We start from the raw sequence: 12,525 nt of genomic DNA, 5'->3' as shown, positions 1-12,525 counted from the left end.
AATCCAAAGTATTCAGAATACGTTACTGTCATTGAGTAACGTAACGGAATACGTTACAGAATACATTTTGGGGCATGTATTCTGTAATGGAATACATTTTAAAAGCAATCTTCCCAACACTGCAAATATCCCTGGAAACTAACCCAAGTTGCTCTGTAGGGCATCCTGCTGGGTAGAACGACATGTCTTAGAAAAGGAACCAGTCCATTTTTCAAAGTCTCTGCTGCCATCTAGTGGTAAAGACTAATTTCTGTGTAACCTGGGCTTCTTTAAATGAAAGCAGAACAGCAAGTAAAAAGCTGGAATAAGAAGAATTCTACAGCACTTGTTAGCTTTTTGTTGTTGGTTCCTTTTAATTTGTTATATAATTACAGCTAAAGGTAAATTTGTTTTTATTAAAAAGCCATAAAAACCTTTTTTTTTTTTTTAAATATGTTAAATGAACACAGTAAAAAATAATGATGTTGCGACTGTACACAGTCTTTGAAAAAGAAATCTTGCTCCAAGGAAAAGCTTTTTGGATGGCTGTTTTGGTACAGATTGGCAGAGCATCATATGTTATTGATATTATTTTGCACATATCCAAATGTTCTAATGATGAAAACAAATCAGTATATATTTGCATGTATCCTACATATGTGCTCACACCTGAGATTAAAGTTTAAAGCTATGAGTTAAATGAATCGTGAAATCTAAACAGAGATGTTAAATGTTGTACTCGGTCGTTTCCCTGCTTCAGAGGAAACCGAGTTGGTCAGTGCGTGCTTTGCACCGAACAATGACAGTATTGTCCGGTTCTCGCAGATAACCTGGATGGGCGGTGTGTCATTTCAAAAAGCTTTTGAATTGTTTGGGCCACCAGACGACGACAGCTGTGGTCACAAAAAGCCTTCTGGTCCTATGGAAGTGTACGGGACAACAACTCTGACCTCTGCTGGGTTTATGGTCTTACGGCCACTCATTTGGGGTCATACTCAATAAAATATTGAGGATTATTGTGGTATATTATGCCATGAGTTGTATGAGCCAATGAGTGTGCAGCTACACAGCCTGTCCCTCCCTACATGTTCACATGTGCCGCACTCCACAGTAATCAATCAAATAATCAGAGTTTTATGCACATAAAGCTCCAGGTGAACGACTCATCAAACGAGCGTCCAGATCCAAACGAAGCTCTGAGCTGGCGGATAAACACCGTGAGGCAGCAATCTGATCCTGCAAACGTCTGAGACATCTCAGTAAACCACAGTGAGACTCCACGCAGCAACACCCTCCTCTACCACACCAACCTTCTGCATGTCCTCCTTCATTACATCGATAAACCATCTGTTTTGCTGTCTTTGTGTCAGTACCACAGTCTCCAAACCATCCATCACAGCATCACCTCAATCTTTAAACGTTCCCTTTCATTATTGCTGTTTACTTCTGTCACAAATCACCCCTAACATTCTCCTCCACCCACTCCACCCTGCTTGCACTCTATTCTTCACCTCTTTAGATGGTTGACCGCAGGTATTTAAGCTCATCCACCTTTGCTCCTTTCATGTTCACCTTTCCACCTGCATGCACATCTGATCACTCTGTCTGTACTCACAGGTGTCCTTGCACCACTCTCACACAACGCCACACTTCCTCTGTTACGACCCATCATCTGCTTTCTATAGCCCAACAAAGACACAGTGAAGCTCCTTCTGACCTTCTCTACACTTGCGCATCATGGGGGGGGGGGATGGATGGGCACTAAAAATATTGAGGTAGCACAAAAAACAGAACACTGAAGTGGTGCAGTGGAGAGGAGGGGGTGATGATGGGAAATCGTGAGGGAAATACAAAGGGACACAATACGAATGGCAAGAACTGGAAATGCAGGAATAAAAAAAACAAAAACAAAAAACAAAAAAAAACAAGTCGATGTCCAGCTGTCAGCTCATTTTATGGTGTCTTCCTCTCTCTTTTGCTCATGTTTATTAAAATTATAACCGACACAGAACAGAAAATGATAAATAAAGAAACTCTGCACTTGTATCGGTGAGATGAGGTTTATGGCTGCAGAAAAAGCCCCTCACTGGATCTTGAGTTTGGATTAGTTTGTTTAACAGTCCTAAAGCAGGCTGCATCCAGCTTCTTCTGATCTGAAAGGAGTGAAGCCCACATCTCGGTCCCACGGCCTCCTTTTATCACATTAAGCCGCTTAAAATGAATTAAAATCCGCATGATTGGATGACTCATTCGCTCCCAGGTTGGACAACAAAAGCCTTTGTCGCCCCCAGGCGGGGGTAAGCAACGGTACACTGCGAGCTAACAACAAAAACGGCAGTCGGCTGTTCACGAAACCATCGTACCGTCAACTGACACTGTGACGTTATTGGCACGCTCCGTGAACCCAGGCAGCGAGGAGACGCTTCCGGATTGGCTGTACGTAAGGGGCCGTTGCAGTCACGTTCAACTATTGGTGAATGAGTCGCGGAGCGTGAATATGATTGAGTAGCCGTCGCGTAGGCGGGCAGAATAGCACGTTCGGTTGTGGAACCGAGGCCGGTACTAAGCATTTCGGCACGTTGTGAAGCCGTTAGCGTTCAGGCAGCCGCTGCTGTGACTCTTAGACACTTCCTGTTTGTAAAGCGCAGTTTTGCCCAAAATAATTCACCAGGCGGTAAGTTACTCTTCTCTGTAATCTAATCCAACATTAGTGTGTGATTAGTTTATACTTGTGTTTTTTTATTAACTGGATCGCTCTTCCAGGCCGCGTCTACAGCCTGGTGTAGAAGGGGAGTTGCTGTTAGCAACCCTAATGACATTGTAACTAGAGTATAATTATATAATCGTGTATTACCTATACATTACAATATTTGAGTATTTTGAAATGCCATCGGATGGTGTAATAACTGTTATTGCGTGAAAAAGTCGAAATGCAGCTACCGGCTTGATTGTTTGGTCTCCAGGATATAGCCATCCCCCACATGTAGCTCTCTTTTAGCCGTGGCTTGGTCGTTACTGCCTCTTTTACCGCTCCGTTTTGTCGTTTAATCCCTACATGTTAATTTAAATAAGTTTAAAGATCAATTTCGTGTTTGGTTCACCCTTCGGTCCCGGTTCGGAGCTGCTAGCAGGGCTCTCTCCGGCAGCAGCGGAGGGGTGGCCGGCCGGGACACGTGCTGCGGCCGCCGCTCGCCCTGCCTCGCTTTGGGAGCCGTGTGTTCGCTCAGTTTCCACAGCTTGGCTCCGGAGAGGGCCGTCTAGCGTGCCATGTGAACCCGGTTATCGATGGGGCAGTCCACTGAGGGTCGCGTGTAAGCCGGTGAGCGGCTCCAAGCAGCGGGCACGCCGCGGCCTTTGTGTGCGTGCAAGCGCGGTCCTTCACGCGGAGCCCGGATCGATAAGCTAGAGCCAGCTGGAAGCATTGGGGCACGTTTTTAGGCTAGCTGGGCTAGTCCACCTTAAAGCCTGGTGGACCAGGGAGGGCTGGGCGGTGTGTCACAGCAACAGATGGCTCGTGCTGTGTGTACAGGTGTGCACATTTATCTGCACAGCACTTTTCGGTGGAAGGTAGCGTGAAGGCCAGTGATCCCGTGTACTCCCGGTGTTAGCAGAGGGCTAAATTCTCTCTAACAAGAAGACACCTTCAACAGCAGGCTGAGGGAAGGCGGCCATCTTCCTTGGCTAGCCCAGGGGGTAAGGAGAAGGAAGACAAACTGTAGGAGTGCAGGGGTTAATTAATTAACCCAAAATGGATTTAAAGTTTATCAAATGTCCAAAGACATGAAAATGGGCAGAGAACAGACTTGTGTTACATACATTTGACTCTTTACCTTAACTGTATGTGAATCAGCTATACCTACATCAGCTTGCAGGCCTCAGATTCCTGTTGTAGGCCAATGAAGACCCAGGTAAAGAGCACTTCAGGTTTCACATTTCCAGTAACAGCAGACATGAAACATCCAGGGATGCCTGCAGACGGTATTGTATAAAGACCAGGAAGCATGCTCGAGCAGGATATCCAAGGTATGGTTAAGCTCACCTAAGATAGGTTTAATCTTAAGCATCAAGTTTTATAGGATTAGAAATGAGTCAATCAGAGGGATGGCTCAAAATCGAGGGAGAGTGGATACACTGGGCAAAGGATGAAGATGGAGCTGCTAGGTGGGAGGACAAGAGGAAAATCTCAGAGGAGGTTCCTAGTTGTAATGCATGGGTAGGCAACTCCAGGCCTCAAGGGCCAGTGTCCTGCAGGTTTTAGATCTCACCCTGGGTCAACACACCTGAATCAAATGATTAGTTCATTACCAGGCCTCTGGAGAACTGTTGAGGAGGTCATTTAGCCATTTGAATCAGCTGTGTTGGATCAACAACACATCTAAAACCTGCAGGACACTGGCCCTTGAGGCCTGGAGTTGCCTACCACTGGTGTAGTGAAACAGATGATGATGCTGGGATAGAGATGGAGAAAGATGTTGGGGTGTGGGAGTAGGAGACCATTGTGCCTTCACTGGTTTTGGGAAACAAGCAAGAGATGCATTAAAGAAAATTTCTATCAATTTATTTAAATAAAAGAGATTAAAAGTATATGAGTCACTAGCGCTTCATTACATCTGTCGCTCTGCGATGACCAGCAGCAGTCACCGTCATGCCTGGATTACATTTTCCCTGATATCGGTCTTCGGTCACATTTATGTCTTGATGAAATCTTTCCCTGTGCTTGTTGACAGAAACATGAGTCTTGAATCATCTGATGAGCTGTTTCACACTCACGATTTGTGATTCTCTGCTTTCACTCTGCGTCCACGAGTGTTTTGTGTGCTGCGGATTCAGTATCAGTTCAGTTCAGGGGCAACAAATACACCTCCTTTTATTCTGCCTTCACTTTTCTGGAGAGCAAACTTGTTAAACACTGAAATACCTTACCGTCTTTTTATTTTTATTTATTATTTTTTTGTTTAAGTCAGCTAAAAAAAAAACTAGGCTTGTTTGAAGAAAACATTTTTTAAAATTTGAAATCTGGAATCAAAATTCATGAAAGCACAGCTGAACGAAGCCCAGCAGCAAAATACTCGTTGGCCGGTGTAATCTGCACAACCTTCCAAATGTAATACTTGTAGTACTTTGATTTTTGTTTGATTTTACTCAAGTTGGACAGTCTGCACACTGTGTACAGTTCAAAGCAACAAAGTTCAGATCAACATGAATTGTGATTTAGGATGTTTGTGCTGGCCACCTGTGTCACCACCACCTGTCAGAGGCCACGCCCCTAATAATGCAAACCCTAGTCCAGTTGGAACAGCTTTTATAAAGGTAGAACTCGTCTATAGAGACCACAAACTAGTTTGTTTCAGGCTGTAAACATGTTCATTTTAACTGAGTTGCTGCTGGAGCCCCTGCTGGATGCTATAGGAACTGCAGGTTGTAGTTCTTGGTTCGGTAAGGCTAACTGGGCTTAGAACAGCAGCTGCTCGATACACAGGATATCATAACAGATGTTCATCACCGTTGTTTCAGTTGATGTTGAAATCAGGTTTATTTAATATCATTACTCAGACTTTGTTGATTTATTAAACCTAAAAAAACATTAAATAGATATTGGACAACAGAACACGGATTAAAGCCAAAACTGTTACTGAAATAAACATTAGATGCTAACACATTGTCCGTGTTGCGCTTTCTTTGTCCTATTGTTGGAGTTTTACACTGAGAGAGGTTAGCGGGTAGAGTCGGCGAGTAGCTCATGTAGCAGCCGTGGTTTCTGTCTAAAAATATCCCGACGAGGAGGCCAAGCAGGCTGCCGGCTTCACAGGTGGATACCCTGGAAATGTTTTTAGCAGAGACTCTCAAATAAAAGCCACCAGCTCTTTCTGTCACAGTAAAGTGGCCCAGCTGGTTGTTTCCTGTGGTTCATTTCCATTCAGCGTGAAAGAAGGACCTTGGGATTGATTGTTGAGGAATTCACAGCAGAAATGACTTTTTCCAGTCTTCCTTATAGACTCCATTCATGTTGCTACAGTGAGAAAATCTACCAGTAGAGGCACGAAGCAGGCAATCCATCGAGTCTGACGAGCCCTGCAGCTTTCTGTGGAAAAATCCTGAGCGGGTCTCATTTTAAAAACTGCAAATGTTCAAGAAACAGGGAAAGTATGCAGGTCTGTCTGAGCATGCCAGGCGTGTCTGTGGAGCGCAGCAAGCTTCCTGCTTCTGACGCCTGTTTGCATCATAGTTGTCATAGTACAGGAAAGGTAGAACACATCTGAACAAGCCATAGTCTGCAACCATTCCAAAACATAGTCAACGTTTGTGCAGTTTCCCGTGGACGATGTGCTATCTGCCACAGAAGAAACAGTTTTTTAATAAGACTTTCAGCATAAATTCAGGTGTGTCAGAAAGTAGGGCTGTGCGATATGACCAAAATCTCATATCCCAATGTAAGACACTTATCGTCCCGAATTTTTTCTTTTTTTTTTCTTTTTACATTTTCTGCTAATTCTGTGGGTTAGTGTCCACGCCCTGTGAAAATCGTCTCCAGGGCCGTTTTCACATCGGTGCACACAGACGAGGCAGAATGGGTCAGCTCTGCTGAATACAGGCGTCACAAACACGTAGAGGCCGAGGCTGAAACGCGATGAGTCGGTCTGCATGAGCAGCTCATCAGCACCTGAAACAAAGTTCCTCTACCCCACGGGGTCTGCTGCTCTGAATGATCAATGTTTAAGAGACTACTGAGCTCAGAATGACTTCATTGAGCAGATTTCTCAGTCTGTGCAGTCCTCATGTCTCCATGTTTGTGGCACTAAAACGTCCATGATGAATTTGTTCACAGCTGTCGGGATGAGCGGAGCTTTCTTTGTTTGTAGTGATATCATTTGGCCTGTTGCTGATCTCAGCCTGCTCTTTCTCTCTGCAGAGATTTCAAGTTGACCAAAGAAATGGTGATGGAGAAGCCAAGTGCCCAGCTGGTCGGGCGAGAGTTTGTCCGACAGTATTACACACTCCTGAACCAGGCCCCCGACTACCTGCACAGGTACAGCCGGCAGCTGTTTGTCTGTCAAATCAAATCAAATCACTTTTATTGTCACATCACATGTGCAGGTACACTGGTACAGTACATGCGAGTGAAATTCTTGTCAGCATACGAGGGAGTGACTGAAGCGTCACGCGCTCGCCCGCTGTCTTTGTAAATGTCTTCCTGCACACACTAAATCCGTCTCTGCTGTTTGCACTCAGGTTTTATGGAAAGAACTCATCCTACGTGCACGGTGGCCTGGACAGCAACGGCAAACCGGCGGAGGCCGTTTACGGACAATCTGTAAGTAAAGTGGCAGGCTGTAGCTTTAAGGTCAATTCCAAAGAGCTAGAAGGATGTAACTGTACTACAAAGTAATATGTTATAGTTACAGCTTACATTAAAACACACACACGCAGGCTAATTTCAGACGAGGCTGGCCCATCCTGAATGATAAGCTGAACGAGGTGGCGTCCTCTGATTGACGTCTGACCACAAGCGTGAAGTTGGTTTGAGTTCATAGCTTTTAGGTTTGGGCGCGGGAAGTCTGACTCAGCCTGTCTGTTCTCTTTTCCAGGAGATCCATAAGAGGGTGATGGCTCTGAGCTTCCGAGATTGTCACACCAAGATCAGACACGTGGACGCTCATGCCACCCTGAATGAGGGCGTGGTGGTGCAGGTGATGGGCGAGCTGTCCAACAACATGCAGCCCATGAGGAAATTCATGCAGACCTTCGTGCTGGCGCCCGAGGTCAGTTCTTCCATCGGGCCTTCAGCCTGTTATCATGTGATCTGTGACATGAACCCGCAGTAGAAAGTGTTGATTGATGGGTTTTCCTTTCCTTCAGGGAACCGTTGCAAACAAATTCTACGTCCACAACGACGTGTTCCGTTACCAGGACGAAGTGTTCGGCGACTCCGACTCTGAGCCGCCTGAGGGTGAGAACACATCTAGTTCTGTTTTTGTTGTGATTCATGACTCTTTCAGAGATCAGATTAAGAAATCCTGAACATGTCTGATCGGTTAAATGGGGATGAAAATATTCGGGTAGTGAGTCGAGTGTTTTCAGAGCAGAGGTGGAGGAAGTTTAGCGTTGCTGCTGTTAGTACAGCCGCAGTCTCGCGCAGATATTTAATGTTACGTACGTGTTTTGGTTTTCAGAGTCCGAGGACGAGGTGGAGGAGCTGGAGGAGAGGGTTCCCTCCCCTGACGTGGCTCCCGAGGAGTCGGCTCCTTTCTACGACCCAGCAGCTTGGTATGTGATCGAAGCGCGCTGAAGAGTCTCGCGTTCTTGTCGAGGTTTAAACTTGAATATTTAAACGCACAGAACACAGCTGCACCCGGGTTGTGGAAGAGGAAGATGATGTCACAGTTTTATTTACTGGAGTTCTAAAGCAAACTGCCACAAGTAGCGTTTTCAGTGAAGTGAACTTCTCTCTTCTTTGCTTCCAGTTCAGAGCCAGCCGTTCCTGGTGACGAGGAGGAAGCGGTGGCGGCAAGCCCAGAGCCAGAGCAGGAAGCAGAGAAGGAGGCCGAGGCAGTGGCGGTGGAGCTGAAGCCCGAGACGAAGCCGGACACGCAGACAGACGTGCACACAGGTGACGAGCAGACAGAGAAAAGCCCTGCCACCGCCACACCATCCGCTACAGAAGCTGTCGCTGCACCTGCCGAGCCCGCCCCTGCCGCCCCGGAGGAAAACAGGGTAGGTGGTTGTGTGGCGGCGTTTATGAATTGGGTTAAGTGGCAAACACGAGGATCTGATTTCTTTCCTTTGTCTTGCAGCCGTTCTCCTGGGCGTTGGTCACCAGTAAGAACCTCCCTCCCAGCGGGGCTGTCCCTGTCTCAGGAATCCCTCCCCATGTCGTCAAAGTCACCCCCACAGCACCGGTGAGTCCCTGTTCTCCCTCAGAACCCTGCTCAGGCTTTATGTCGCAGGTGTGGGTTCAGAAGTGCCGTGATGCTCTGAATGAACATTCATGTCAAATATTAGCAAATATGATAAAGTCTCACACAAAGACTTTGATTTCTCAACATTTTTCTGGAAATGGCTGTCCTTTTACTCTTTGGCAGCAGGTGTCACTATTTTAAAAGCAGATTTAATCTCAGTTTATGATGCAATCGCTTCTCTTGGGTAACACTGAGAAGATGATGGCAGAGCTCTGAGAGCTAGCTTCTGCCAGCAGCACGTTTGTGATGATAATCAGAGCCTCGAGTCCAGAAAACAAACTTTTTGTTTTAAAATGCGTTTCGACTCTTATAGCCCAGAGCTGAAGTGAAGTCAGAGTCCCAGACACCAGCACAGAGACCACAGAGAGACCAGAGGTCAAGGGAACAGAGGCCGGGAGGTCCTCCGCCTACTCACAGAGGCCCCAGACCAGGTACGCATAGTCCCGTCAGCAGCAGGCCTTTATTGTAAACCGGAGGTAACATCACGAAGCACCTCGGCTGCAAAGATGTCCCTGGCTGATTTGTGACAGCGGGGTCTCCTCGATGTGTTTGGATTTGTTATTTTTGCTGAACACAGAGAAGCTGTATCTGAAAAGGACTCTTCTTGTTTGTCTCAGCTCGAGAAGGAGAGCAGGGTGAGTCGGAGGGGCGCCGGGTGGTCCGGTATCCCGACGCACACCAACTCTTTGTGGGGAATGTGCCTCACGACGTGGACAAGAACGAACTGAAGGAGTTCTTTGAGCGTGAGTTGGGTTGTGTGAAACTTTTGTTTTTTCTTTTGTTTGTAGGTGTAAAATCTGACTGTTTTTACCGCGTCTTTCAGAGTACGGGACGGTCCTGGAGCTCAGGATCAACAGCGGAGGGAAGCTTCCAAACTTTGGCTTTGTGGTGTTTGACGACTCTGAGCCCGTCCAGAAGATTCTCAGTAACAGGGTGAGCTTTTTGATGCTTTCAGCCGAGGAGCTTCACGCTCAGCTGTTTGTGTCTTGGCCCGTGACAACCGCCTTAATGCCTCTTTTCTCCTTCAGCCCATCAAGTTCCGAGGCGACGTACGCCTGAACGTGGAGGAGAAGAAAACCCGGTCAGCCAGAGAGGGCGACAGGCGGGACGCCAGGCCTCGGGGCCCCGGTGGCCCCGGCGGGCCCAGAGAGCGGGTTGGGGGCAGCGGGGGACCCCGGGGCCCCTCTGCCCGCGGAGGCACGTCACAGAAACCCAGCTTTGGCTCCGGACGGGGCGCCGGACCCAGCGAGGGACGCTACCCTGCCCCCCGCCAGTGAGGCTCCCGGCCTCTGAACCTGAGTTCATTACTGTCATTTACCTGAGCAGGTGTGTGCCTGCCGCAGCAGGAGCTGATTGGACACGGCCAAATTCTCTGCTCCGCTCCTGGGAAGGAAAAGCGAGGAACTCTGTGCGGTCGTGGTTCCTCGTCATTTCCCTCCTGGTGCATGAGCGTCAAAACAGGTTTCAGTAATCAACGCAGGTTTAGTCGAGAGCTCTGCCCGCTCCTTCCTGCTGATTTCAGCAGCATGTGTCTCTCCTGAAGATGGCTGCCTCTTCCTCCTCCCCGGATGCCCTCCACTCCAGCCTCCTCCTCCCCCTCACCTCCTGATTTGAGGACGTCGCACTCATTTCTCCCATCGTCTCCTCCTCCTCTTCTTCTTTGAACTCCACCAACACGTATTATTTGGACTCTTGTTGTTTTTCATGCTGAACTTGAATTTATTAAACAAATCAAAACATGCAAACACATAAAAAAGGGTAAATACTACTTGAATTGGGGATAATGAACCCAGAGGTTAGGTGTTGTTTTTCGCGTTCTCTCCCTGTTTCTTAAAGGAACGTGTACTTTACTGCTTGGGCAATCCTGTGTATTGCTGCCACCATTGTATCTAGCGATGGATCTGTCTTATTTTTTTTCTATCAGGTCAAGAGCTGAACTATAGTGGTTTTATTTGAGTAATAATAATGTTGGCTTGTAATATGTGGATTGACAGACGTGTCTGAATGGAGCATGTTTCCAAACCCGTTGTTAGGCTTCTACCGATGCACTTCATTTGTCATGTTTAAAGCGAGCTCACCGGCCAACGAGAGAACTAAATTAAAGTGAATTACTGTTTTGAACGTTGTTTCAGAGCTTGTTTTCAGTCTGTGGACGGATGCACGGGGAGTTAAATGTGTTTGAGGAAGGCAGCACGTGTCCGTGTCCAGGAACATGGACGCTTTAAGCAGGCGACGCTTTAATACTGATCTTTTTCTTTTTATGCCTTTAATTGATTTTAAAAAAAAAAGTGAGTTTTATCTTCACTTAATCCAGAAACTATAAATTATTCATTTAAACCATAACAAGGCCAAGGTCTATGGACATGTGTGACAATGTTCATTTGACCAGCTGGTTAACACAGCAGCAGCGACATTCGGCTCCCTCCAATGGTGCGTCTGGAGGAAGACGAACTTCACCCTGATTACCAAAATCCGCCTGTACCACACACTTGTAATTCTTCTCTATGGATCAGAGATCTGGGTCATCCTCAAGCCCGAACTCAACAAGCTCGAGTTCTTCCAAATGTGCCGTTTGCGTCAGATTCTCCGAGCATCCCTCTGTGACCGGCGCAGCAACAGCGCGATACATAGTCAATGTCACCAGCAGCCCTCGATAGAAGAGCTTTTTTGGTTTGGCCGCGTCTGCTGCATGAGCAATCATCGCCCCCAAGAAGACTTGGATCGAGCAAATTGAAGACTATCTTAAACGACAACATCTAACCCTTAAAGCAAGCAAAGGTCAAGGTCTGGAAGTGCATTGTTGACCAAGATGGAAACCCTACGACACCCACAGAGACATATTGGCTTCGTGGATGACCTCCCCTACCGACTGCCAGCTAGGGACAAAAGAAGGAGAAGAGCAGGTTAACGCTGGTTTATGAAAGCAAGGTTTCATCAGTCATGGCGGTAACAGCAATACATGCAGTTCACTGTGAAAGGCCGTGGTCATCGACAGGTAAAACTTCTCCATACATTTCATCACAAGTCCCTCACAGGTGATCAGGTGATGGTCGCCATCACAACGACAGGAAGTCACAGTGGCAGTGTGAACAGCAGTATCCATTTCTGTACTGACCGGTTTGACCTGGGCTGCTTTAACGAGTCCGCTCTCCTCACACCACCTCTGAACAACACGACGTCATCGTCCAACTTGTTTGTAATAAAGATGTGAATAACAGACGTAAGAAATGTTTTTTTTTTTTTCTATTCTCAAACTGCTCTCCCTTAGGAGCTCAGTCTGGGAGGAGTTCTTTTTTTCTCCTCTTTCTTGTATGTATTGTGGATTTCACTGATTTTCATACCTCTGACCTCTTCCCAATGTGATGTTTGTGTAATCTATATATGGTCAGAAGGGGAAGCTCATGTTGGCACTGGCTGAAGCTAGCAGCCTTAACCTACCCAATTTCTTTCGGGATCAATGAAGTATAATCAATCAATGTTTCGAATAAATAAGCGGTGTTGGGGCTGTGCTGGTCTGCAGGGTGACCTTAGAATTCAATTCAATTTTATTTATATAGCGCCAAATCACAACAAAAATCGCCTCAAGGCG

The 12,525-nt window shown here is 46.7% G+C and overlaps 1 protein-coding gene across 2 annotated transcripts; it reads left to right on the top strand.

Moving 5' to 3' along the window:
- The first annotated feature begins 2,496 nt into the window (after positions 1-2,496).
- Positions 2,497-11,057, top strand: g3bp1 (GTPase activating protein (SH3 domain) binding protein 1). Of its 2 annotated transcripts, XM_085286780.1 has the most exons (13): positions 2,497-2,653; positions 3,845-4,002; positions 6,890-7,006; positions 7,210-7,291; positions 7,566-7,739; positions 7,837-7,927; positions 8,151-8,244; positions 8,442-8,691; positions 8,772-8,876; positions 9,250-9,367; positions 9,554-9,679; positions 9,760-9,869; positions 9,965-11,057. In XM_085286780.1, the coding sequence occupies exons 3-13, from the start codon at positions 6,912-6,914 to the stop codon at positions 10,211-10,213; spliced, it is 1,494 nt and encodes a 497-aa protein (XP_085142906.1). In that variant the 5' UTR covers positions 2,497-2,653; positions 3,845-4,002; positions 6,890-6,911; the 3' UTR covers positions 10,214-11,057. The 2 variants fall into 2 exon arrangements, with proteins under 2 accessions (XP_085142906.1, XP_085142897.1); XM_085286771.1 differs by lacking the exon at positions 3,845-4,002.
- The last annotated feature ends 1,468 nt before the right edge of the window (positions 11,058-12,525 follow it).

Source organism: Mchenga conophoros, linkage group LG2 (assembly GCF_057382185.1).
Source record: "Mchenga conophoros isolate Kocher_MC1m ecotype Shallow Benthic linkage group LG2, M_conophoros_male_GT1.1, whole genome shotgun sequence".
Classification (NCBI taxonomy): domain Eukaryota; kingdom Metazoa; phylum Chordata; class Actinopteri; order Cichliformes; family Cichlidae; genus Mchenga; species Mchenga conophoros.
Note: the sequence above shows the minus strand (reverse complement) of the source record. Positions and strands in the feature narration are given on the sequence as shown.